Consider the following 26,067-nt stretch of genomic DNA (forward strand, 5'->3'; position numbering starts at 1 on the left):
AGATGAATAATACAAGAACACATATCCCTATATTCTACTATGGAAACAAATCTCAGGGCATCTTTAATTTGGCCTGTGGGGAAGCCATGGATCATGCAGGTAGAAACAAAAATGGTACCTCTTTCCTTGATAAGGAAAGGCAGCAAAGTTGTGAAGTTTCCAAAGCATGACCTAATTAATTTACGAGCCTCGAGACAATGTTCAAAAGAAATCTATTCATTTATTAGGATCAACATTTTGGCATGTTCTTCTGTGGAGCTGAAACTAATTTCCGCTTAATTGCGTTTGAACTTTACCCCTGTTTCCCCTCCCCTCTGTCTGTGTCATAAATCACATCCACCAACAAGGTGATATGGCAGACTATGAACATGAGCATTTCACACACCAGCTGTAGGAATATGAGACCTGACTCTGACCAATTCTTCTCCCTTCCTCCCTTTTTCTATGTCAACTTGATAGTAATCATGGAAACGCTTTACAAGTTGACACAACACCATTCGTGTGGATAGTTGGTATTACAGATAAGTCTGGGACTACTTTTACTGCCAACCCACCACTACTACCATGTTTCCCCCAAAATAAGACCGGATCTTATATTATTTTTTGCTTCAAAAGATGCATTAGGGTTTATTTTCTGGCTAGGTCTTATTTTGGGGAAAATATGGTACTAATTGCGTCCATCTGGCTGGTGATCTTAACTAGGGCTTATTTTGGGGATAGGGCTTATGTTGTGGCCCAGCAGCGGCCGGCTGAGCTGTTGGTGGACTCTGACAACGATGACCATTATGGGACTGCTCTGGAGGATGAGGAAGACTCTGGAGGGTGTTTGGAGTCAGAGCAGGGACTAGAGAGGCCTGTTGGCCACCAGATGGCATCTGAGTCAGGGAGCAGTGAGGAGGAACAGAGGGAGGTTGTCCCTGATGTTTGTGTGTGTGTAGAGCTGAGAGGAAAAGGAAGCAGCTGTGGAGAAGACATAGGACATAGGGACAGCTGACTAAGGTGGCCCCTCCCAAAGAGTTTATAGGTGGAGCAACGGGAGGGGAATCTTTGCAGGAAACAACAGTCCATTTTACTAGCTGTTGAGAAAGCATTCCGTAAGTCTAATATTGGTTTCTTGAAGATAGCGTTCTAGGTTTCTAGTCAAGGGGTGGCTGTATCTCTGTAATTAGTCTTGGCAGACAACCAAGCCTGTGTCTGCATATACATTAGAATCACGGAACAGAACAGGCTTATATTATGAGCATCCTGAAAAATCATGCTAGGGCTTATTTACCGGTTGGGTCTTATTCTGGGGGAAACAGGGTAATAATAGCATCTGAGCCCAGCTTTGTTTTATAGATCCAATTGTTGGTTACATCACTTGAGGGATGGTTTACAAACCTAGCATGTGAGACAGCTGTTGGACACATACCACCTGTCTTAGAAAGTAGGAAAGCAACTTTGGATGTTCTGTTCATTTAAAAGACATTATAATTACATACAAATAAAATGTTGCTAAGTACTGGAAGTCTTACAGAAAAATTTTATCCAAAAAGCTGTTCTCCTGAAATATTATCTAATAAAGATATTCTCTTGGATGCCAAGCTTCAGTATTTCTGCTGAACAAGAGTCCAGCAGATTATGATGATATGCACATATTTTCTTTTACAGCGAGCAGAGCTAACTGCATTTGAATACTTACAGCAATGAGAAGGATGTAGCTGATATCTTTGTTTGAAGGTTGCTACATTAAAAATAAAATCCAGCCTCAGTTCTTCTCTATAGAGAATTGGTTGAGCAGATGGAAATTCAATTCATTAGTTTAATCATCCAAATATAATTATTGCTCTGCACTCTGAATGCACCTTGGGGGAAGATACTTGCTAGCGGCTTAATATGACACATGTAACATATGCAAATACGCTTTGGATTGTGTAGCTCACTGACAAAAGGCAGCATGTTTTCAGCACAACCTATTTGTACTGAATGTACCCTCGTGCTGTTTCTGTTTTGGGTTGTAACCTAAGCTTTACTCCCTACCCTTATGGTAGAATGTTTTACTTACTGCTTTGATTGCTAAAGCAGTCCTATGAACATGTTGGTGTGGAACGGCAATAGCGCAGCAGTTAAGCAGACCCAATTTCCATTTTTTTAGCATCCCTGAGAGATACCAATTGGAACTTCTCCTTGCCGGTATAAACGTTGCTGATTTAGATTTGTATTTACAAGTGCAGACAATATATTCCAAACACTCATGAAAGACACACACACACACACACACACACACACACGGACAGGCAATAAAGTGGCATTTTGCAAAAATGTTTTTTTGTAAAATAGTAAATCCTAAAATGAGAGCCAGTTTGATATAGTGCAGGGATGGCTAATCTTTTTGTCGTTGCTTGCTGAAAGTACCCATAATGTAATGTGTGCCGATACCTCCCTGCGCCCTCCCACATGCGCACATGTTCCCCACCCCCACGCATGCGCATGCAACCCAGCACATGCATGTGTGACACCCCCATATTCTCCTGCACCCCCACCCCACCCATACACCCCTCATGCCCCATTTTGGCTTCAAGGTTGGTGCAGAGACCCTGCCCCCCCTCACATGTGCGGCAGAGACCCAAAGATCAGCTGGTGGCGTGAGACATGCACAGATGTGCAGTGGAGCTGGGCTGAGGTGACAGCTGGCATGCCCACAGAGAGTGCTCTGCGTGCCACCTGTGGCACACGTGCCATAGGTTCACCATCACGGATATAGTGGTTAAGGCACTAGATTAGAAACTAGGAGTCTGCGAATTCTAGCCTCTCTTTTAGGCAAAAAACTAACTGGGTGATTTGAGACTGTATAGCTTCCTATAATATGTCAAGGAGAACCAATATTTTTCCACCAGGGGCTAAACTTTTTTGTATAATTACTAATAAAGAGGCTATACTATGTAATCTTGTTTTGAAGGAAGTTTTAAAATTTTAGTACATGAAATTGGTGTTTTAAGACATTTTTTTGTATGCCTTCAGCTCAGTTTTGAATGCCTGATGACTCCCTGGACTTGCAGGGAGAAACTTGCAGTTTTCTTAGCAACATTTTTTCTGCTGTTGCCTTCTCCTTAGGGCTGAGAAAGAGTAATTGGCACCAAATCACCCAGTTAGCTTTTTGCCTAAGGTGAGGTTAGAATTTGCAGACTCCTAGTTTCTAATTTAGTGCCTTAACCACTATGTCAAACTGGCTCTCATTTTAAGATTTAGTGCGCATAGTCAAGGCTGTGGTTTTCCCAGTTGCAATGTATGGCTGTGAAAGTTGGACCATAAGAAAGGTTAAGCACCAAAGAATTGAGGCTTTTGAACTATGGTGCTGGAGAAAACTCCTGCCAGTCCCTTGGACTGCAAGATCATCAAACCAGTCAGTCCCAGAGGAGATCAACCCTGGCTGCTCTTTAGAAGGCCAGATCCTGAAGATGAAACTCAAATACTTTGGCCACCTAATGAGAAGGAAGGACTCACTGGAGAAGAGCCTAATGCTAGGAACGATAGAGAGCAAAAGAAGAAAGGGACGACAGAGAATGAGGTGGCTGGATGGAGCCACCGAAGCAGTAGGCATAAGCTTGAATGGACTCCAGAGGATGGTAGAGGACAGGAAGGTCTGGAGGAACGTTGTCCATGGGGGTCGCGAGGGGTCAGACACAACCCATCGCGACTAACAACAACTAACAACAACAAGAACATTTTACAAAAAAACTATTTTGCAAAATGCTACTTTATTGCCCATCCATGTTCCCCGTGGGTGTCTATATGATCTATGCCCTTGTACACACAACAGTAATAACTGAACTGTTCTAAATTTTAAAAAAACCTCTCAGCTATTTTACAAAAGATGTTTCAATTACTGAAACATCTGATGGCTGATAGATCAGCAGAGAGTTGAGCGATAACATACTTGAGTTCTTCTGAATGTGCTTAGTGAACCTACAGAAGAGATGTGCTGAGCACAACCTTTGTCTAGCAGGTACAGTATAATTGTCCTCGCTTGTTCTTTACATTTTGCTGTGGCTAGCAGAAAGAAAATTAATGATGCAAAGTTTGCATATTTGCACGATACATTCAAATTGCATAAATAGTGTTTTTACCGGCACATAAAAACTTGCCTGGAAATATTGTAGGAAGTTATCACCCAGACCTCTCCCAGAAAAATGAAATATCCTAGGAAATATTGATAAGGCAGAATATTATATTTTCCTGGATGTGAAAAAAGGGAGAAACACATTTTAAACACAAAGTAAATTCCTGCAGCTTCCTGCCCATCCTCACTTTGTCAATGGGCCATTAAGAAGGCCAAGCTAGTCCACTTTACATAATAAAGAGTTCTCCTCTTCAGCTCCAGAGTAATGGGATTAAGGCAGGATAATATTGCCTTTTACTCAATTGACCGTATGGCATCTGAGAATTCAACCAAAACTGGATTCAGCCTAGAGAGTTGCCCCTGCATGGGCCCATGTGAGTCTGACAACCAATCAGAATACATTTCTTACATAGGAACAGGAAACAGAGAGGTGGGACTGAACAGGTTATAAAAAGCCTAGCAAGCCCCTCCATCAGCCCTTCTCTTCTTCTCCACCAACATTGAAGCATGTGATCACATTTTCTGTTCAGGACTCAAGCCATGTGGTCCTGTCCACCATTAAAACCATCTTTCCAAGCAGCCTCCTTGTCTCCAGTGTCTTTTTTCCCACTTGGAGCCGAACCCAGAAGGAGATTTCTTTCATCAATTTGTACTAGATTTTTGGGTGTGACGATGGCAAACTAAAATGTCTCCAGAGGAGGAGAGACCAGGACATGGCCAGAACCATTGCTGAAAGCAAGATCTGGAGTTAGGTTTTTTAAAAATCCTTTCTTCTATTTTTTTCCTTTTCCTTTTTTCTGAACTTTTGTGTTTCTTTCAAATTTCCTTTTTTCTTTCTGATTCCGGTTTGTAATATCTTTTAGTATTGTTAAACTCTTTAATAAAAAGTATTTTTTTAAAAAACACCTCCTTGTACTGCCTTGCTCAGCAAGGTACTACTGTAAGAATTTATTGCTCTATCTTTTCATACTTAAGAAATCCACTTGATGCTTTATGCTGAATCACATTCCCAGTTTCTTGGGAGAAAGTTCTACAAAATTCTTGATGCTTTGTATAGAATTATAAGTAGAATCAAACTGTTACTCTGCTCTTATTCATTTATTTCCTGTTCCGTGAATATTCATCACCATTAGTATTTTTTTTTAAACATGATTTTCTAAATAGATTTTATGATAGTGTAATGGATCTTATTCATATATAAAGGAAGAACAATGAATACTAAGGTTTGAGCTTGTTTTATTTATTTCATAAGTCAACTCATCCACTACTTAATTTGCAAATGTGAAAAAGTAATTGCACCCTAGTTTAAAAAAAACCTTAACTAAAATTATTACTAAGGATAGTTGTTTAAACCAACAAAATCATGGATCATTTGAGCCAGTAATTAGCTTTAGCTACCCACAAAGTTTGGCTCCTCTCCTATTGAAGTTTCCTGCAGAGATACTAGAGAAATGTCATGTCCCACTTAAGTTCTGAAGACTTCTGAGAAAAGTCATTGGTACCATCAGTCTTGGGGTGGGGGAGAATGTGAAGTCATTTCTAATGCTTTGGGGATCCACTATGCTAGAGATGCACTCTTGAAATGGAGGTTTGGGACTTCTGGGGAAGATATTACAAACTGAAGATGGACCTCTGAAAGAGCTGATGGCTGCAGCAAAGACCAAGGAACCAGTGAATAGACTGGTTCCTTGGAATCTCTCCAGAAAGAAAGAGGGAGATCACTCACATGGGTCTTGGATGACTACTCTTTCAGAGGAGACTGCATTGACTTGTCAGAAGAGCGCAAAAGGGGATCACATGACCTGGGACCCTGAAACCATCATAAATATCAACCAGTTGCCAAGTGTCCAAATTTTGATCACATGCCCCTGAGGATGCTGCGAAGGTCAGAAGTGTGAAAAACTGTCATAAGTCACTTCTTTTGAATGTCGTAACTTCAAACAGTCATTAAAACATTGTAAGTGGAGGACTACCTGTATTTTAAAAATATAGAAGTGGAGAAGATTTGGGGAAATGCTGGGTTTTCCAAGAGTTGTTATTCTGCCAAAATTGCTGTAAGAAAGCATGGTAAAATCAACCAGGATGTCTCAAAGAATCTTAGAACATCCATAGTGCCTCAGGCTAAAATCAATGCTTATGACTCCGTTATCAAAAACTACTGGGAGAAAATGAGATTTAAGGAAGTGTTAACAAACCAGCAACTTCTTCACTAAGGAGGATATTGATGCTCAAGTTTGCAAAAAAAAAAAGACACAGTTTAACAGTGTCTTTCTTTCTCCCAGAATGTATACAAATACATGATGTATAAAACATTTCAAAACAAAGTAGAGAGGATTGTATATTATGACTTGTAAATGGAAGCAGCACAAAATGTAATAAAAGCAGGGATCATTCTAAAATCTTTGTGGGTAACATAATTCAGAACTGAGAGTAGTACAAAATGTGGATCCTTTTATGGACAATTCTGACCTTCAATCTTTTGCTCAAGATCTCAGCAGATTTCAGTTTTAAGCCTCCTCCTCTCCAAATATTCTATCATCTTTGAAAAAAGTCATTTATGTCTAATTCAGTGCAATTAAGTGGCAATATGTGTACCATTACTTGTTTGGAGAATTCTTGAATTGAGATGACAAATGGAAGGTATAGATTTTAAATAAAGTACTTTTACTGGAGACTTTCCAAATAGCTTTGAATATTATTAATTCTTATTTGAGCCGAACAAGATGGAATAACAAAGCTAAGGCAATGCTGTTGAAAGAATTAGGAAGCTGTCCTCTACACACAGTTTATATAAAGATGGGTCTTGTTTCCTGACAACTGTTACTTAGATCTGCAACATTCCCTCCCCTAATTCTGAATAATCCCCAGTTTCCAGTAATAAATGAGGGGCACAGAGAATTTGTTGAGAATGAAGGGGAAGATTGGAAAGCCATATTTTCTGATTCATAAGTGAGGAAATATTTGATTCTAAGTTTTACCTTGCAGTCTGCTGTTGTGCACCTTCTAGTAAACTACTCCTTCTATATGGAATTCCTTACATAAAGCTTTAGTTTACACACACACACACACACAAACACATACAAACACTATTGAATTGTTTTGCTTCACCAACAGGTTATATAAACTCTATAGTTACATTTATCTTAAATCATTTGCAAAGACTTTGTTTTTTAAAAAGAATCTTCTAAGACATTTTATTAAAGTTTCATGCTGCACAAAACATTCATGTGATAAGAAAAGAAAAAAATCATGCATGCTGTATTTGAAACAGAATCCCATTTGACAAAGTAATGACAATACAAGCTTAGTCACCAAACTCACACTTTTTAAGATTTTAAAAAAAGTTAGGTACATGTTGCTCTAGAATGTATGTGTACAGAAGGAAAACCATGGTTCTGGATTCAAAGGATGAAAAGAGTTTGGAAAGATAGCTAAAATCTGGTCATCTTTTTCCTGCATCATTCCTATTAATCTTGAGAGAACTGGTGCAAGCAAATTCCATAAAGGATTATGCCTCAAACACTTCAAATATATAAGAAACATCAATTTAACAAAACAAAATCACCTTTAGGGATTTCATAATAGATAGGCATTGATTACAAAAAAATACTATTTTTAAAATTAGCATTTTTTCTTCAGTTGATTCCAAACACTTTAAAAAATTGCTTTAGGTTTATCAGCAAGTTAGAATTTACCAGGAACCCAATCTCAAAGCTGAAATATGAGATCCATCTCTTCTACTACATGAGAACTATTGTTTTGCTCCATTCACTTTTAGCAGGGTAGTAGTTATCATGCGCTGGGTATGGCTTTGTCTATGAACATGAAGTCCCTCCATTCTCACCCAGAGCTAATTATTTTCATGCTAATTGCTCTTTGCTTTGTCTTCATAGCAACCATCACAGAAGTAATAGAAAGCCTTGTCCTTATTGCTGTTAATTTGGCACAAGGGATGGCCAATTCTAGAAGACACTATGAGTTGCTAGTTGACAAATGCACTCACATACCACTCTGATCTCTTAAATTGCACACTAGAAACTTCTATTATGGTTAGGAGTAGATAGGAAGTTATATATTTTGAGGAACCTGGTTGCATTAAACTAAAATTGCTTTGAGATATATGTAACAAAACTAGTGGGTTCTGTTGAGCTACTATGCTCTTGCCTATTTGCCCCTTTAATTATTTACCCGATTACAATAATAATAAGTGAAGAGGACAGGATTATCATATCTGGATTACAGAAATCTAGATGACATTAGATGGCATCAAAGAACATCAGTTTGAAGCCATCTGATGGCCATCCAGATTTTGCAATCCAGATATGGTAACTAGTGTCAATTCAATTATCCAGCAGTTTCCCCCCATTCCCAGTGAACAAGCTATTGTTATTTATCTTTTATCCAAGGTAACATATCCTTGCTATATTGTGAAGATACTTCCCTTTGCGCATGGATTTATTTATTCATTTTGATTTGAATACAGTGCCTAGAGATGGTTGTTCCCCAAGCACACTGGCTGTAAATTCAAGTGGAATGTTTGATTATGATAAAAGATGTCAAGACATCTGCACAACGTAAAGAATAGTGCATTCTTAAGATTCTGGTATTGTTTTAAAGGATTAAATACACAAATTGACTTTTATGACATCTGTACAAAACAACGAAAACTAGTCTTTAGTATGATCCAAAGTTTTCCTTCTTTTCTACTCTGGAGAATGCTCTCAAAGGAGAATGGAAAATGTCTATTATACATGTGAAGCACCAGTAACATACGGAGAACAGAATTAGGACTGGCAGACTCTGGGCTTGATTTATACACAAGACCACATGGATTCACACCAGAACCATTTGTGCTTTGATCATGGAGGTTAAGACTATGTGACAAAATACTGCAAAAGGTTAGCTATTTGCTTCTTTCGAAATCATTATTGAATCTGGGAATTTTTTTTTTAAGGTAGACAATCAAGTTCAACAGTTTGTTCAATCCTTAACAGAAGGCTTCAGTGCTTTTAAAGAGACACAGCTCCTTATCATAATACTTGAAATTCCTTCACTGTACACATGCACATAAGGCAGAAGGGGTGGGCTCTGCTACCAGAAAAACTGGGAACACAGTACAAATCCATTACAAATATTGTTAGCCTTGCATATTTGTAGTAAAGATTCTTGAGGTAATATTGATATTTTGAAGAAGGAAGAAAAAAAAAAAAGAAACCCCAATCACATAAATTCTTGCTATTTTATTGCTGAATGTCACATTAAATGAGGTCCGGCAGCAATTTCTGTTATGTCAAGCTCCACTGAAAGGGTTCGTAGAGTTGCCAACTTCATTCTTTTCAATGGGACTCGGACAAGCAAAGTTGATGCCAGGCCATGCCTTTTTCTGACTGCAGTTTACCAACCCCCTGCCCAGCATTTTTAAATACCATGGAGAAAAATACTTCCAGCATTGCCTTTCCTAATTCCTACACCACCACACGATGCTTCAAGCCAACAGAAAAGAGAGCCACCACAGAAACAGTAATTTCCATCCAAAAGAAAACCAAGCCACACCAGTGTCAAACCCCTCCCCCCTATTTTTCAACTTGATGGAGAGTAACAGTATTATCACAGCTGAAGACGGTTTCTAATTTCTCTTTTCCTTGATTCCACTTTCCTGAATTAAAAAATAATAAAAAACAAAAAAAATACCACCATAGTCACTTCTAGGAGTCCTAACTTTCCTGGTGAAATCATAAATAAAAACCTTACATGTTCATAATAAATAGTCACAGCTCCCCACCCCCCACCCCCCACGTGTCACAGGGTAAAGTGCGGCAAGAAACTCTCCAGAAGTCACGTGGTTTGGCCTCTGGTTTTCTCAGATGCGTAGCTGGTAACCGACTTCGTTCAACGTAGAAAGGTCACCCACGTTTTTATCCAAAACAGCTGGCCTAAAGTCAAGAAAGAGAAATCAAAGTTAAAAGCTTAGAACTAAGCAACATCTCTATTAGTGATTGGCCTGTAATGCAGCATTTGTGTTAATGTTTGCTAAGCCATATAGTCTTTTTCAAACTTGACAACTTTAAGAAGTGTGGAGTTCAACTCCCAGAATTTCCCAGCCAGAAATAAGATCTTAAAGATGCCAAGTTTTAAGCATTAGTGTAAACCAGGGGTGTCCAAAGTTGGGAACTTTAAGACTTGTGGACTTCAATTCCCAGAATTCCCCAGCCAGCCATGCTGGCTGGGGAATTCTGGGAGTTAAAGTCCACAAGTCTTAAAGTTCCCAACTTTGGACACCCCTGGTATAAACCAATGTAAATCACTTTCAGGGGCATCCAGGTAGGAGTGAAAAAGTCAAGACAATGGCCTCAATAAATGGAGGCCCTAACCCTTGTTTCTTATGTGCCACATGAAGGGGCAGGACTTTTAATTGGACAGTCTCACTACCATCTTGACTCCCGCTGTGGATGTCCTGTTTTTCACATTAAAAGCTCTTCAAAAACTACACTAAGAAAATTAAGAAATACTCTAAAATTACGTAAATATCCTTACAGCCTGGGATTATGCATCATGATTGGGATTTTTAAACACAAGATACTCTGCATGAAGAGATAATTTCACCATGACTGGTTCAACCTTTCCCTCCCCAAGGCAACACATAGCAATTAGTTCCCACTGATCTATGTGACGATTGACATCGGCAGCCTCAGCAGCTTTACAAAATGAAGATGAACTGTTTCCACTATTACCACATTTCACCATTTGAGGGCTTGGGCTCAAGGACAGGTAGTCCTTGACTTACAACCATTTATTCAGTGACCGTCTGAAGTTACAACAACACTCAAACAAAGTGACTTATGACCATTTTTCACACTTACCACCATGGCAGCATCCCCACGGTCACATAATCAAAATTTGGACACTTGGCAACGGAGTCATATTTAGGATGGTTACAATGTCCTGGGAGTCGTGCAATCAACTTTCTAACAAGCAAAGTCAATGGGGAAACCAGATTCACTTTACAACTGTGTTACTAATTTAACAGCTATAATGATTCACTTAGCAACTGTGGCAAGAAAGGTCATAAAAGGGGGAAGAACTCACTTAACTGTTTTGCTTAGCTACAGACATTTTGGGCTCAATTGTGGTTGTAAGTCCAGGACTTCCTTTATAACATTCATTCTTCCCAACTGGCTTTAACCATAGCTTTAATGACTAAAAGATATTTGAGCCATCTCCTTTGGACGGTCTCACAATACAAGGGACAGGCAGTAATTTTAATTTCAAATCTTTAGCAAATGGCACCACATAAGGCTTCCCATGGATTTTAGGGCTGGTAAAATCTTCCTCAAGGAGAGTTTATCTCCCGATGTCTTCATGGATAAGCCCTATAATTTTATTCAAATAACACAGAAGTAGTTTGGTATTGCCCTTTTCCTGGATATTTCTCAGACTTTTAAATCCAAGCTGCAATTTGAGATTTCCTGATAATCTCCTAGTCAAGTAAATAACTAAATCCAACCCTGCTTAATTTGTCAAGATCAGCTATTGCTTCCTAGTTATCTGCAGTTACAGCTTTTTCCCACCTCAATGGAGAAAATATCTTATTTGACATTCTACTTCTGAATAAAGCCATTTAAAGCGTTTGGTCCTGGCACTCACAAAGTTGTCATTTTAGAACAAATTGGGAAATGTGATACAGATTTGTGACATTTCTGAAGCAATGCTTGATATTGCAAGTTACTATTATTCTTAACTACTTCTCACATCTCAGAATATAAATTTTAAAAATTGCCTGATTTAAAATCAGGAAGTGAAGTCAGAATATGAGCCAGAATCTGCAATGAAGCCAACAAATCCCAACTAGTTTGATCAACAAGTTTCTGTATCGAAACATTCTACACTTTAAAAAAAAAACATCTTAAATTCAGGAAGGACAGCTCCCTGATGCTTTGGAAACCGCTGCTATTGCTGCTCTGTCAGCAGAAAGAAGCTTTCTGCAACTATACCCTTCCTATGCTGGGTTTCAGAAAGGCCCCTAAAACTGGCTGGGGAGATTAGAAATGTTGTGAGTTGCTCCCTCCCTCCTGTAATCTGGATTTTAAACTAGCGTGTTATTTATCTCTGGCACTGTATTTTATATTATACAGGTAGTCCTCGACTTATGACCACAATTGAGCCCAACATTTCTGTTGTTAAATGAGACATTTGTTGTCAGTTTCGCCCATTTTACAACTTTTCTTGCCAGTGAATCACTGCAGCTGATAAATTGGCAATCTGATTGTTAAGTAAATCTGGCTTCACCATTGACTTTGCTTGTCAGAAGTTCGCAAAAATGACACTGTGACTGAATATGAGTCAGTTGCCAAGTGTCAGAATTTTGATCATGTGAACATGGGGACGCTGCAGTGGTCATAAGTGTGAAAAATGGCCATAAGTCACTTTTTTCAGTGCTGTTGTAACTTTGAACGGTCACTAAATGAACTGTTGTAAGTTGAGGACTATCTGTATAGTTATTTGTCATTTACTGTGTATACTTTTTAATCACATTTACATAAATAGGGTATGTAAGCCACTCAGAGATAAATTCAAGTACAGTAGCATATACGCCCTGTAAATAAGTAAACAAATAGATATTAAATAAATAAAATGCATTAAATGCTGCCATTAACAGTCTTATTTTCCTTATTTTAGATTTTGCTTTGTTAGTTTATGTCGCCAAATTTCAGTGTTGGGCTACCAAATTTGAATGGCAAAAGGGCTGGGGTGGGGGGTTCACATGAGACTTTCAGGATGAGGATTGATCTTCCCTTCTTCACTGGCAAAAAACAGCCAAGGGTGGGGTGCAGTAGGAGAATTCAATTTTTTTTTACTATCGGTTCTGTGGGCATGGTTTGGTGGGTGTGGCATGGCTTGGTGGGAGTGGCAGGGGAAAATCTCCATTCCCTCCCCACTCCAGGGGAAGGCAAAATCCCCATTTCCTCCCAATCAGTTGGGACTTGGGAGGCAGAGAATAGATGGGGGCAGGGCCAGTCAGAGGTGGCATTTACCGGTTCTCCAAAGTACTCAAAATTTCTGCTACTGGTTCTCCAGAACTGCTGAATACCACCTCTGGTGGGGTGCCAGATAGCCTGTGCTTGTTACACATGCATATACACACACAGCCCTGTGCATTTTGAAAGTAGCTTATAATGCTATATTTGGTAAAAGGAAATCTAATTTGAACTTTGGGGCTGGGAGAAGCTTATTGAATCTCATGGCTAGTTGACACAAAACTGATCATAGTTTGCTACCGAGGAAGTGAAGTCCCCTGCCCCCCACTGTGTATGCCAAGTTGCTTATTCAGACTTTGCCAGACCAACTGTGCAGCCCAGGGACAGGCTAAGTGAGAGCCTGTTTCATACCCTGCCACTTCAGCAACTACTTTTACCTTGCTCAAATAAAAAATGCACAAACGACAAGTCAAAGCACCCTTGGTGGAAGTTACTTCAGCAAGCAGAGGAGGAGGTTGGAGGAATTGCTCAGGAACAGAAGTCTTTGCAACCCTCTATTTACTTTACTAAAATAATCCTATTGCACGTAAAGGGTTTATTCTGAATTATGGTTGAAAATTTATAGTCACCAGTCTTTCAGTGGCTTCAGGTGACCTTTTGTCTCCTAAAAACCATTTGAAAATTGCTGGGCTCAGAAGATTACTTAAGAAACCTGTGCTACAAATCAAAGCACATACATAACTTAATGCTTTAAGAACATTTTTTTCTTCAGCACCAGCACATTAATCAAAACTAGCACCATATTTTAAGAATCATAATATGTAAGTAAGCTTAAGTAGTCATTTATTTAAAGAAACATAATATGATGGGGAAGCTGCAGCTTCCAACCATCAATGAACTGGATCACTCTACCTATCCTGAGATGAAAATCCAACGTCCTCTAGATCAGCAATATGTAGAGGGCCATTGTTCTGCATCTCTACTAATAAGATTATAACAATACCATATTATGAAAATCACATACTTTGTAATAGTATGTGGGAAAGACCTCTGGAGATGGGGGAAAGAGGTGTTACTAAGGGATTAGTCGGATATGAGACAGCACAGCCCACACATGGATAGAGTGCAGAGCAAAAGGCTCTGAGTAGACCCTCCCTAGTTTCTATAAAGGAAAAGGGGGAAGAATTGTATTTTCAGACGTGCATGGTTCGATCAACATAGCTTTACAATAAAGTAAAATTAGTTCAACTGGTTATGATCCCTATCTGGTTAATCCCAATGAGGTCAATATACAATACAATACAATACCAGAGTTGGAAGGGATCTTGGAGGTCTTCTAGTCCAACCTCCTGCCTAGGCAGGAAACCCTATACCGTTTTAGACAAATGGCTATCCAACATCTTCTTAAATACTTCCAGTGTTGGGGCATTCACAACTTCTGGAGGCAAGTTGTTCCACTGATTAATTGTTCTAACTGTCAGGAAATTTTTCCTCAGTTCTAAATTGCTTCTCTACTTGATTAGTTTCCATCCATTGCTTCTTGTTCTACCCTCAGGTGCCTTGGAGAATAGTTTGACTCCCTCTTCTTTGTGGCAACCCACAAATATTGGAACACTGCTATCATGTCTCCCCTAGTCCTTCTTTCTATTAAACTAGACATACCCACCTCCTGCAACTGTTCTTCATATGTTTTAGTCTCCAGTCCCCTAATCATCTTTGTTGCTCATCCATTATTAATCTGTGGGCCACATGGTCTCTTCTCTGATCTTTGGCATATCCCTCAAAGCCTTTCCAACAGACCATTACACACTTTAAGCTAACGCCTTGTGGGCATTCAGTCCTGACAAAGAAACTCAATTGTCTTACTTTCAAATCATGTGCTAAAAAAACTAAAGGATCGAATCTGCAGAACCTCCCTGGGTTTGGAAGAGATTCAAGACACCAGCCTCTAGGCAGCCTTGACAATTGCAAACAACAGGGAATTCCGAAAGAGGCTGCTTGTTCAGCTGACATCTTAGTCAAAGTGATACCCCACACACACATATACACACCAGGCATATGTGTCATCCTAGCACCTGTGAAACAGCCCCAGATACAAGAGGCTGAAAATATCCCCTAAAAGGCAGGAAGGAGATTGAACAGTGATTTGTAACCTCTGATAACTATAATTATCAGACACTAAACATGGATAATTCCAAGAGGCTCCCAAGAATGTTACACTATGAATCCATGTGTAAAATAGCAACCTGCAGTTCACTGAGCAGCTGCTATGAATGCCAAATTATATTTAGAGAGGGAGCTTAGAGAAATGTTTGGCTGTTTAAGGAACAAATAAAAAGCCTTCACAGTAGTTCAGCTAAAGCAGAATGTAACTATAATTAAGTGGCATGTAGTTTTTGTGGAAGTTGTCACTCACTTTTCCCTGATATTTTATTCCAGAGACTGGCCACTCTATTTGATTTGGAGGACAGATTTGGAATTCAGGAAATGCCTTCTGCATATTCACACAAAATGGCTGCCATACAAGGGCTTGTCTATTGACAACGTGGCTACCAATGGTGAATAATGTCCCTGCTCATCTCTCAGTTACACTAGTTTACTCTTATCTTGGTTTTTTTTTTCCTGGACAGATGGGTCTATTTCCAAAGGGATCAATTCACCATTAACATTTTTTAAAGAATATCTTGTGATCCTAGGCATTCCTATAATGGTAGGGAATGGCATTTTGCTTTTCTTTTATTTAAAAAAGGTTTTACTTGAAAAAGTTTGGCAGCAGAAATATTGGCATGCCTAAGCCCATAAAGATGGGCACTTTACTTTTGCCCACTCCAGCTGCAATTTAAGAATCTTCATGCAACCTTCATTCAATACATTCAATGATATCTGTATAGCTACTTATGTATACTACAGTGATGATGCTTCAAAAAATATTTGACAGATGTATCTAGCCAAACATGAATTTCCCATAATGTCCAAGGAGAAGTTCATGGGAGAAAAAAAAATTCCTAAAAGGAAATTATTGTGATAAATACTATCCAGCACTGCAACTTCCCGACATGACTAGCACTTTTCATTTAGAAATAAAGTTTGGTCAATTAATTTATAATTTATTTTCCAAACTTCAGAGTACTATCACTATGAAAGAATATTCAATTGATACCTGAAGACTCCTGATAGCCGAATAGGACTCAGTTTCTGCCTAAAAAGATCGAGAAAGCAAAATCTGCTAAGATATATACTTTAAAATATTGACTACATTTCAACAATTCTTTTCTTCAGTTTTCCTTCTTTTGCATGTTCCACTAAAGTTGCTTAGTATTACAGCACTAATGTCAATTTATTTAGGCAATTTAACTACATTTTCCATTTGCAAATATATTCAACAATAAGCATATGTCTAATCTTCACTTTCTACATTTGTATCTTCAAGGACCACTTTCCTTATTCATCTGTTTGCTGATGAACCCAAAGGTGGACTTCCCCAGTCAGGGAAAAGGTCATGCTATCTGAGGATAATGAGAATTTTAGCTGGAGAGTACCTGGTTGCAGATAGCTTTCATAAATAATGTCCTGAAATCACTGGGTCTCTAAGACCAGTTTTTTTCTCAGCCTCATCAACTTTAAGATGTGTGGACTTCAACTCCCAAAATTCTGTAACTAGCACAGGGAATTCTGGGGTTTGAAGCTACACATCTTACAGTTGCAGAGGATGAAAAATGCAGCTGTGGCAAATCTGACCAAAATCCAGAGCATTAATTTCATTTTCCCTGGAGCTTGCTTGGTCTCTCTGATTTTTATCTACTCATTAACTGCACATTTTAGAACAAGTATGGCCAGATTTCTGTTTGTAGAATTAACTTTTTTACTGGAAGCCTGAGACCCACCAACAAGTGGTTGGTATAGCTCCGAGTCCCTTTGGGGAGAGGGGGCGGTCTATAAATACAATAAATAAATAAATAAATAAATAAATAGCTCTTGGAAGTTGCAAGACCATGCTCTTAAAATTAGAGAAGCAGATCACTTGAGCTCATGAGTGGCTTGCTTCAGCACCAGAACCAAATGCAAAATTCTTTCATACAAAAGTCCATCTCAGTCTTTGGCCTAGTCTTTCCTAATTCCAGCAGCCTGTTTTATAAAGCGAGGAAACACTCGTCAGTGTTCTAGACCAGGGCTCTCCAACCTTGGCAACTTTAAACCTGGCAGACTTCAACTCTCAGAATTCCCCAGCCAGCAAAGCTGGGAGTTGAAGTCCGTCAGGCTTAAAGTTGCCAAGGTTAGAGACCCCTGTTCTAGACAGACAGCCTGTATTCTTCTGGATACTACACTCCATTCTTTATTCCCAACAGACTCCAGTTCTCCCAACTTTCTTAATACTTTCTGCTTTAAGACTCATCAACATGTAGCTCCATTTTAGTGCCGTCAGAGAATAATATATAAGATTCATGTTACAAGACGGAGATCTGGCTTTTCGGGATCCCATTCCATTCCATACCTCCTCAATGGGCTTTACTGTTTCCTCTCCAATCATTTCTCAGCATTCCATGGCCATGGACACCCTTAGTCTTCACTGGGCAACTTAAACAATTCCTTTCCACAAGGATGCTTTCTATATAGAACAGTGAACTTTGAAATAACTCCCAGCCTGTTTGCACAACCTTCTTTTAAGTACATAGAGCCATTTTACTGACTCAGTTTCAACACTGGAAGCAGTAGGAAATTATGTCTGGGAGCCAGAAATCCTCCTGGTTTGCAGCAAACTGTCCAAACATCAGCCAGGGAAGTGCAAAGCTACCTCCCACCCAGTTTTCCACTCTCACAATTGTAGATTGTAGAAAGATTTGGTATCCGAAAGCTTGATTGAAAATGCATACCACAGTAACTTACTTAAACTGTTTCATACCAAACATCTGGAACTATCTCTTCTATTTTTATCATCTCTATGAAATACTTATGCAAATGAGCATGCACACAGACGTAAAATATTTGGGAAATCTATGTGTGCTAGCATGAATTCAATCATGGCAGATAACAAAAAATAAAAGCAAGAAATAAAATGAATTATGGTAAACTTGTTGTTCTCCAAGGAAGATAGTTCTAACATTGCTGATCTTGGTTATTTTAAAAAATGCAAATTTCCAAAGAACTTGGATATTTCGTAGCGCAAACACAGACTCTGAAGTCCTAGACTAGAACATACTACCCATGTCTCATCATGTCATAGTATCAGTCGGAATAGCAACACTCACGATTTGTCTCTTCGACAGGTCCGCCTCTGAGGGCTGGCTTGTCTTCGTCGAGGGGACAAGGACTTTCCTCGGGATCTCTGCTTGACTGGAGAATGGGCACTTGCAGGCTTCAAAATCTTGAAAGAGGAAAATGATTTTATTTCCAGATGTGTTTATTCATAATAGCTGGCTTTCACAATGTTTTTGTATTTTAATAAAAGGTAAATAATGATTTCTCTGTTACAAATATGTAGAATTAGGGGATTGGATACTAAAACATGAAGAATGGTTACAGGAACTGGGCATGGCTAGTCTAGTGAAGGGGAGGACCAGGGGAGACATGATAGCGGTATTCCAATATTTGAGGGGCTGCCAGAGAGAGGAGGGAGTCAAGCTATTTTCCAAAGCACCTGAAGGCCAGACAAGGAATAATGGTTGGAAACTGACCAAGGACATATTCAACCTAGAAATAAGGGTGAACTTTCTGACAGTGTGAACAATCAACCAGTGGAACCTTGTCTTTGGAGGTTGTGGGGGCTTCATCACTTGAAACTTTCAAGAAGAGATTGAACTGCCATTTGTCAGAAATGGTGTAGGGTCTCCTGCTTGAGGGGGGGGTTGGACTAGATGACCAAGTCTCTTCCAATTCTGTTAATCTGTTTATCTGAATTTGTGTTATGTTTTTCACTATTTTATTACAGATAAATGGAGAACTACCAGGATTTCTCAGCCATAGTAGCTTTAAGACATGTGGACTCCCAGAATTCGTGGTCAGCATGTTGGGGAATTCTGGAGATAGAAGTCACACATCTTAAAGTAGCCAAGGTTGAAAAACACTGCCTTTGGTCCAGGTCTGGGTTCTTGCAGGCACTACTGCTGGTTTGCCCATGTTGCGCGTGTGTGCAGTGCAATTAAAATTGTTCTGCTCATGCGCAGAATTGAAAAGCAAGATGGCGGAGCCAAAGGCGCCTACCGGGGAACTGGTTCGGGGGGGGGGTGGTAGGCCTGGGTCGCTGCCAGTTCCAGCAACCCAGGGCACCAAACCACTACCGGTTCGGCCAAACCAGTCTGAACCGGTAGGAACCCACCACTGCTTTGGTCATGTCCAATGGTTGATCCAGCTGGCTCAGAATGTTGGATGCAAACCTCCCCTTCAAATCTTTTTTATTTTTTAATTTGTTTGCCTTTTTGAAATACACTCCCACATTCTCATGCTGATGAACTTTTTGGCTCCAGATTGACACAAATTGATGGACATAACATTTGAGGACACCAAATTGCCAGTCTCTGGTCCACATTGACTTGTTACAGCTCTCAAGGGCTTCTGCGCCTGGTGTTTTCCTCTCTAGCCTGAAGTATCAGAGGATTTCTTTTTATTATTTCCTGAAAATATTAGGAAATGATGCCAGTAATATATATTTTCCCCTGGAAACTTTTCCTAAAATGACCTCCCAGTAATCCATCATTACTGAGGAAAAAAATCATTTTTCTCACAATTTTTTTTATTCCAAATTATTACATAAGTGGTTCATGACTTATGACAATAGCCACAACCAGAACTTCTCTTGTTAAGCATGGTGGATTTTAAGTGAGAAGTGTCCAATTTTATGGCTTATTTTGTCATGGTTTTTAAGCAAATCACTGCAGTTGTTAATCAGATAATTGTTAAGCAAATTCAGCGTCCCCACTGACTACTTGCCAGAAGAGAGCTGGGGAGGCTGCAAATGTAATCACATGACCCTGGGACACTGCAAGTGCCATAAATATATGCCAGTGGCCAAGCACTCAAATTTTAATCATATGACCAAAGGAATGCTGCAATAGTTGCAAGTGTGAAGACTGATTGCAAGTCATTTTTTTAGTTCCACTGTAACTTTGGATAGTCACTAAATTAATGATTGTAAGTGAAGAAAAACTACTCAGGTATAGGAAGAGAAGTGTAAAAATTAGTCTCTTGATTGAGAAAGTTAATCTTCAATAAATTAGAAACACTGTTACTAAACTGTACAATCTGTATGTCGCAGTGTCATTGTCCCAGAGATAAAAGCAAAAATTATGTAAAGTTTGAAAGCCAAAAATTCAAGTTTGCATTGATTCTATTAGCTGATTATGAGAAGAAAGCATTTAGCCATGTGCTAAATCAATGTAGAATTACTAAGGAATTATTTGTTTAGGCATTAAACAAATATTCCTGAAGAGAATATACATACTGTAGATACACACCTACACATCCCACAACCCACTGGATTTGCAAGTTGCCTATAAAGAGAGGGAATGTGCTTTGCTGAGTCATTTTCAATTGTTATGGCTTGCATTCTACAGGCTGGAAGACAGGGCCATGGTAGGAAATTAGACCCCAAACAGAGACAAAGAGTGGAGACATGCAAAGAAGTGCATTGTTTTTCTAAGCATAAAAACGTAAATGAGAAGAAACCACATTACTGCAAAGGGTAATAATACAACTAAGAAATAATACCACGACTTTGCTGCCAAAGATGTAAAATATTAGGAGACATCAACCTGCACAGAAAAATCTTCTCCATCAATAGATTTAGATACATGTCTATACCCAACTATGACTACTAATGAAATTATTCTCTGAAGCACCATCAATACAACAAATCAAAGCCTTAGAGTACTCCAAGATTGCAGAAATCAAGCACCAATAAAAAGAAAAAGTGAAAATAGCTCAACAAGAGTTGAGATAAACCCAGGGGGTACCGCTTGCTAAATGTTGCACGACTCACACATGCAAACTTCCATTGGAAACAATAGTTATAAGGTCAAAATATCTGGCATTATTTCCTCCAGAAAGCTGGCTCTTTCAAACTGATGGGGTTGTGCTTGGCTTAATGCATGCAATTGAAAGTGTTGCCCGCAAGTAACCCTGCTTTCAAAATCCAGCGGTGCAGCAGTTATTTATCCACTGGCTGCATTCTAATTGTATAAATCTGGACAACATTTAAGGGGGCACCAACAGGTTAAAAAAACACCTTTGCAACTACTGTTGGTCCATCGATAGTTTCAAGTGCTTAAAAAAAAAGAATCAATGGAAGTGGAGAAAAAAGTGCAGGGCATGGAATAAGCAGATGGTGTTGTGCCAGCTGGAGGGTCGTCCTGTTGTCGTCGTTCCCCTCCCCCCCCCCGCTACATACTGGATGACAATGGTCAGGGTTGGAATTTCAGTGAAGAAAATCTCCTAACCTTCTTTGAATATTGTGCATGAGTGCTGAATGGAAAGCAGAACAGCACAGATCTATTCCAAACATACAATAAGATACTGCTAGCTCCAGGATGGGATAGGAGTATAGCAAAGTATCCAGGTAGATCAGGCCATATTCACTGATCTTTGATGAAATCAGCCAAATGATACAGGAACTTGCCTTATATACAACCTTCCCAAGCAAAACAGTTTCCCATGCTCACCCTACCGAGAACCATTTGTGAGAACTAAGCTCCTTCCCCTTTCCAAATGTCACAGAAACAGTACATACCTTCATCCTCATGTCCCTGGCATATTTCTCCAACTCCTTCCTTATCTCTGTCCGCATCATCTTTGACATATTAAGCACCAACTGCTTCCATTCGATGGGCTGAAAACTGTGAGGCTCATGAGGGACATACAATCCAATCTTCACTTTTTTAACCGAGTGTAAGTATTTTTTATAGGAGTCTTCAAACTCAAAGATGAGGTCACTCAGAGTTCGGTAGATTAAAGGCTTGTCCATCAACTCTGATCTTCGGCTCATGCCCAGTGATCCATATCGGCCATTGAAATAAATTCCAAGCACCACGTGATGAAAATTGCTCCCTGAGAAGTGGGATTTAAAGCTGATTGGGAATCGTTCCACAGAAGACTGCCCGTTGGTTAAGTATCTGGTAAGGGCCAGGTCAAGGCAACAACAAAGCTAAGACTCCAAATAATAGAAAATATTTCCCAGGTCACTGCCTCCGATCTGATGCTCTTTTCCACTGATTCACACTGTTCCTCCATCTATCCCTCTGTTTGTTGCCCAACCGAGACAGATAAAAGGTCTTTCTAGTGTGGCCATGCGCTTAAAGTCCTTGAAGATATATTTTGTGTGAAATCAATCCAAGTCCAGTTCAAAAATAAAGAATGAATACCGGGGTCTTCAGGCTGCTGAAGACCCTGATATTTAAGACAAGCAGTGTCTGGTGGACTTTGTGTGTGTCTAAATCAGCAAGATGACAAAGAGAGTGTTGCGATGCAAGCTTTATTCCTTTTGTTCATATTGAAATCACATCCATGTTCAAAAAGGCAGTTTGTATCACAATGCTCCATCTGACAGCAGGTTTAGACACATGCATAGCCCATAGTCATCATTGTGTATGGCCTTTTTATGAGACATTCCAATTTTGCAAACTTTCCAATCAAATGGTTCTCCCCATTTCACTGGATAATATAAATTCCCTTAGTGTAAAGGAAAAATATATCCAGCCTCTGTTTAACAATTTTCCTCATCCCTAGATGCAAACAATGGTAAAACCTGAAAGTTTCATTATCATTTCATTCATTTTCGAAGCAAGAGGATACAGCCACTGTTCTGATAGATCAGCGCCCTGTTTCTGCTTTGAAGGACACTCCTCACTTAATTCTCCTAACACTTCAGTCTCAAGATTCCTCTTCTCCTCCCAAAGTAATTGGTCTTATGTAATTGAAAGATTAAGAAATCCATCTCAAAATATTTCTATCCACTCTGTTTTCAAAAAAAGCCAAACAATTCTTCTTTCTAAGCTTTTCAGATGCCCCAATGCTACCTAGGAAAGATATAGTTTGATACTTGCCTGAAGGATGAGCATGACACAGGCAGGCATAAAAATGCTATTTTAAGGTAAATTGGTGAGAGGTATTTGCTCACAGCCCTATAAGTTTCTGGCTTCTACAGCATTTGCAGTTATTTCCTTGCTCTTCCTACTTCATTCTCCTTTAAAAAAAAAACTAAGATCACATCCTACAAAGACACTAACAGGACAAGCCATCTATCACTGTCATTTGTCACTTAGCTTTCCACCAGATTTGAACCTGGTCAAAGCTCCAACTTTAATTGGAAGCAAATAAAAGAGTTTTCCAGGATTAAGGGTATTTCTAATATTTCCCTATTTATCTTTCTTTCATTCAAAATTTCCAGGACATCACTATTAATTTTCCTGGCAAATTAAAATAGCTCCTTCTTAAGCTTACACTTTAAATAGGATATACAGAACTCTAGATGTACATTAAGATATATTGCCAATGTAGACGTTGAATTTTAAAGCTTGTATTTTTCTTTTATGCAATGGACTTCTTGATTGCTCTGCCTTATGTTAGTGTCTATCAAATTCTGGGAGTCATCCATCCAGATCCGTACGGCTTCCACACACCGGGACATCATTTCGACGGCCTCATTGGGGTGGTTCGGGGTGGAAATGTACAGCTGAGTATCATCAGTGTACAGATGATATCCCACCCAGAAACCACGGATGATCTCGCCCAGCGGCTTCATGTATGTGTTGAACAGGAGTGGCGAGAGGACCGACCCCTGTGGCACCCCACAAGTAAGGGGGCTTAGGGTCGACCTCTGCTCCTCTGCCAACACAGGTTGCGTCCGGCCAGAAAGGTAGGAGCCGAACCACCGCAAAATGGTGCCCCGGACCCCCAGCCCCTCCAGTCGGTGCAACAGGATACCATGGTCGATGGTATCAAAAGCCGCCGAGAGGTCTAATAGGACCAGGATAGAGGAACAACCCCTATCTCTGGCCCTCCAGAGATCATCAACCAACGGTTCCTTTTATTATTTGCAATTACAGTATATTATATGCCTTTATACAAAAGGGAGCTTTAGCAGGAGAGCCCAGCCCTTGTAATTATAATAAAGAATTGCCAACATAATGCATCTTGTCCTGACTCTCTTTACAGTCTTATGTTTTGTAGTTGCTAACGTTTTGCTAAAGCTGATGCAACCATGGAGCCCTGGGAATAAACCAAGGCTACCTCAAGGGGCAGGAATAATGTTGGGATCGCCAGGACATTGAGGGATGTCAATGTAAACTGCTTTTTTCAAAACTCTTCATACCATCTTGTACATTTGCCATAAAGATAGCATAAAGAACCCTACATACATCAAAAAGAAGTTCATCAATCTTTTTGAACCCAACACCATACAATTGTTTTTAATACAATGAAGAGAATATCTAACAGTAAGGATTTAAAAAATCATATTCAGATGTTGAAAGGTTTGGGGGGCACAAAGAACTCTACATGAAAATCAATTGGAACCTTCTGCAACTCTTTGTCACAGGAGGCAACATACATTTTCCTCTGCTTTATTCATAAAGAATTTAATATGCATCTACGTAAATGAACAAAACTTCTTGTAAGCAGTCAACAGCTGTTCCTTCAGCCAACAGGCTAATTTTGTTAATGAACTACAGATAGTCCTCATTTACCTGCCATTGATTTGTTGTTGTTTCATGTAAACCACAGCAGATTTAGTAAGTACCGTATGTTGACTCCACTCACTGATTCTGCCAAAATTGTGAGAATGGATTTGGAGCTGATTCCAAACTGCCACAAATATCCCATATCAAAGTGACCAAATTTGGAATATTTGTAATAGCAATGTGCAAAACCTTCTCCCTTGTTTTCTCTGTTGAGGAAGACCAAATGTTTTTTTAAAAATTTTGTTTAAAAGCATAGCTGTGGGGCAAAAACTGCTACCCAAAATAATTTTAAGTGTTTGTTCAACTTTGCTTCTTCAACGTGGTTCAGAAAATGTATCTATATCTGATTTCTCTTTCAATTTGAACAGATAATTTTTTCCAAATGCAAATATCTATTTTTGCTATGCAATCACATTCCCTGAATTAGTCTAGATATCTCCAGGAATACTTTTTGCCCTTTTCCTTTCTTTTTCTTTTACTTATCCAATGTGCCCAGCACTTAACTCCAATATTATTTGTTTGATTGGGTATCCTGCAAGGAATCTCAAATGTCTGTATTCATTCAACTCGGTATTTTCTTCCCCCACTATTCCTTGACCTTAATAAAGAAGGAAAGAGTGACTCACCTAATGTTGATGTTGACACAGCAGCCAAGCAAACTAGTAATTCTATTGCTTCTCTAATTTAAAAAGGTCAAACAAACAAATTAAAAACAAAAGGATACATCCCTAGAATAACTGCTTCAAGGCATTTGATTGGCAAAGACTCCCTGGTCATTTCTTTTGCTGATTCCATTAGCCTAAAACGTAATAAAGGAAGAGAAAGCAAGCTAAATTTTTGGAAAGAAAATATGGCTTAAACAAACAATTGTGTCTGAAAACAATTTTCATATTCTGTAGCCTTTTTTAAATATAGAAATTGACTCCCCACCCCCACATTTATTTAGGAAGAACGCTCCCTTTCCTATGTTCTGCCCTTATTTCAGGAATGGATGGTATTGGGGCAAGAATCCAGGGTCCCATTCATTGGAATGAGTAGAACAGCTTCCAAAGGCAGCAGGGCCAATTTATCACATTTTACAGGAAAGTAATATATTTTACCACTGAAAATTTATGCAACCTTAAATCCAGAGTCTAAATTTACTTAAGAGTTATGAGGCCAAGCACAAAGGAGCCTTTCAGTGGACAAGTCTGTTCAAACCATTTCCTCTGTCCATTCTTTATTGTCATTTCCCAAATCCTAGAACATTTCCAGATGAAGCTTTTATTATGCAGTTGCCGAACAGATTGACAGTGTGGCTGAGTAAAATGCATCATACCAGATTCCA

General features: G+C 39.3%; 2 protein-coding genes across 4 annotated transcripts in view; both read right to left on the reverse strand.

Annotated features, from left to right (window-relative positions):
* NENF (neudesin neurotrophic factor) overlaps window positions 1-26,067 on the reverse strand; it is a gene marked incomplete at its 5' end in the record, with an annotated part of 340,944 nt that overhangs the window by 89,194 nt on the left and 225,683 nt on the right. The gene's annotated exons all lie outside the window — the stretch shown is intronic.
* The window catches only part of VASH2 (vasohibin 2), a 33,827-nt gene continuing 15,046 nt past the window's right edge, over window positions 7,287-26,067 (reverse strand). For 2 of the 3 annotated variants that reach the window (XM_081940680.1, XM_081940679.1), the window contains exons 5-9: window positions 25,465-25,539; window positions 21,794-22,175; window positions 18,321-18,436; window positions 16,235-16,273; window positions 7,287-10,032 (exon numbers count right to left, since the gene is read on the reverse strand). In XM_081940680.1, the coding sequence (XP_081796806.1) occupies window positions 9,960-10,032; window positions 16,235-16,273; window positions 18,321-18,436; window positions 21,794-22,175; window positions 25,465-25,539 (685 nt within the window). In that variant the 3' untranslated portion in view covers window positions 7,287-9,959. The remainder of the gene's footprint in view (window positions 10,033-16,234; window positions 16,274-18,320; window positions 18,437-21,793; window positions 22,176-25,464; window positions 25,540-26,067) is intronic. The other variant, XM_081940681.1, reaches the window with a different exon arrangement.

The sequence above is a fragment of the Natrix helvetica genome, assembly GCF_964273705.1.
Source record: "Natrix helvetica genome assembly, chromosome: 2".
In the NCBI taxonomy this organism is placed as follows: Eukaryota; Metazoa; Chordata; class Lepidosauria; order Squamata; family Natricidae; genus Natrix; species Natrix helvetica.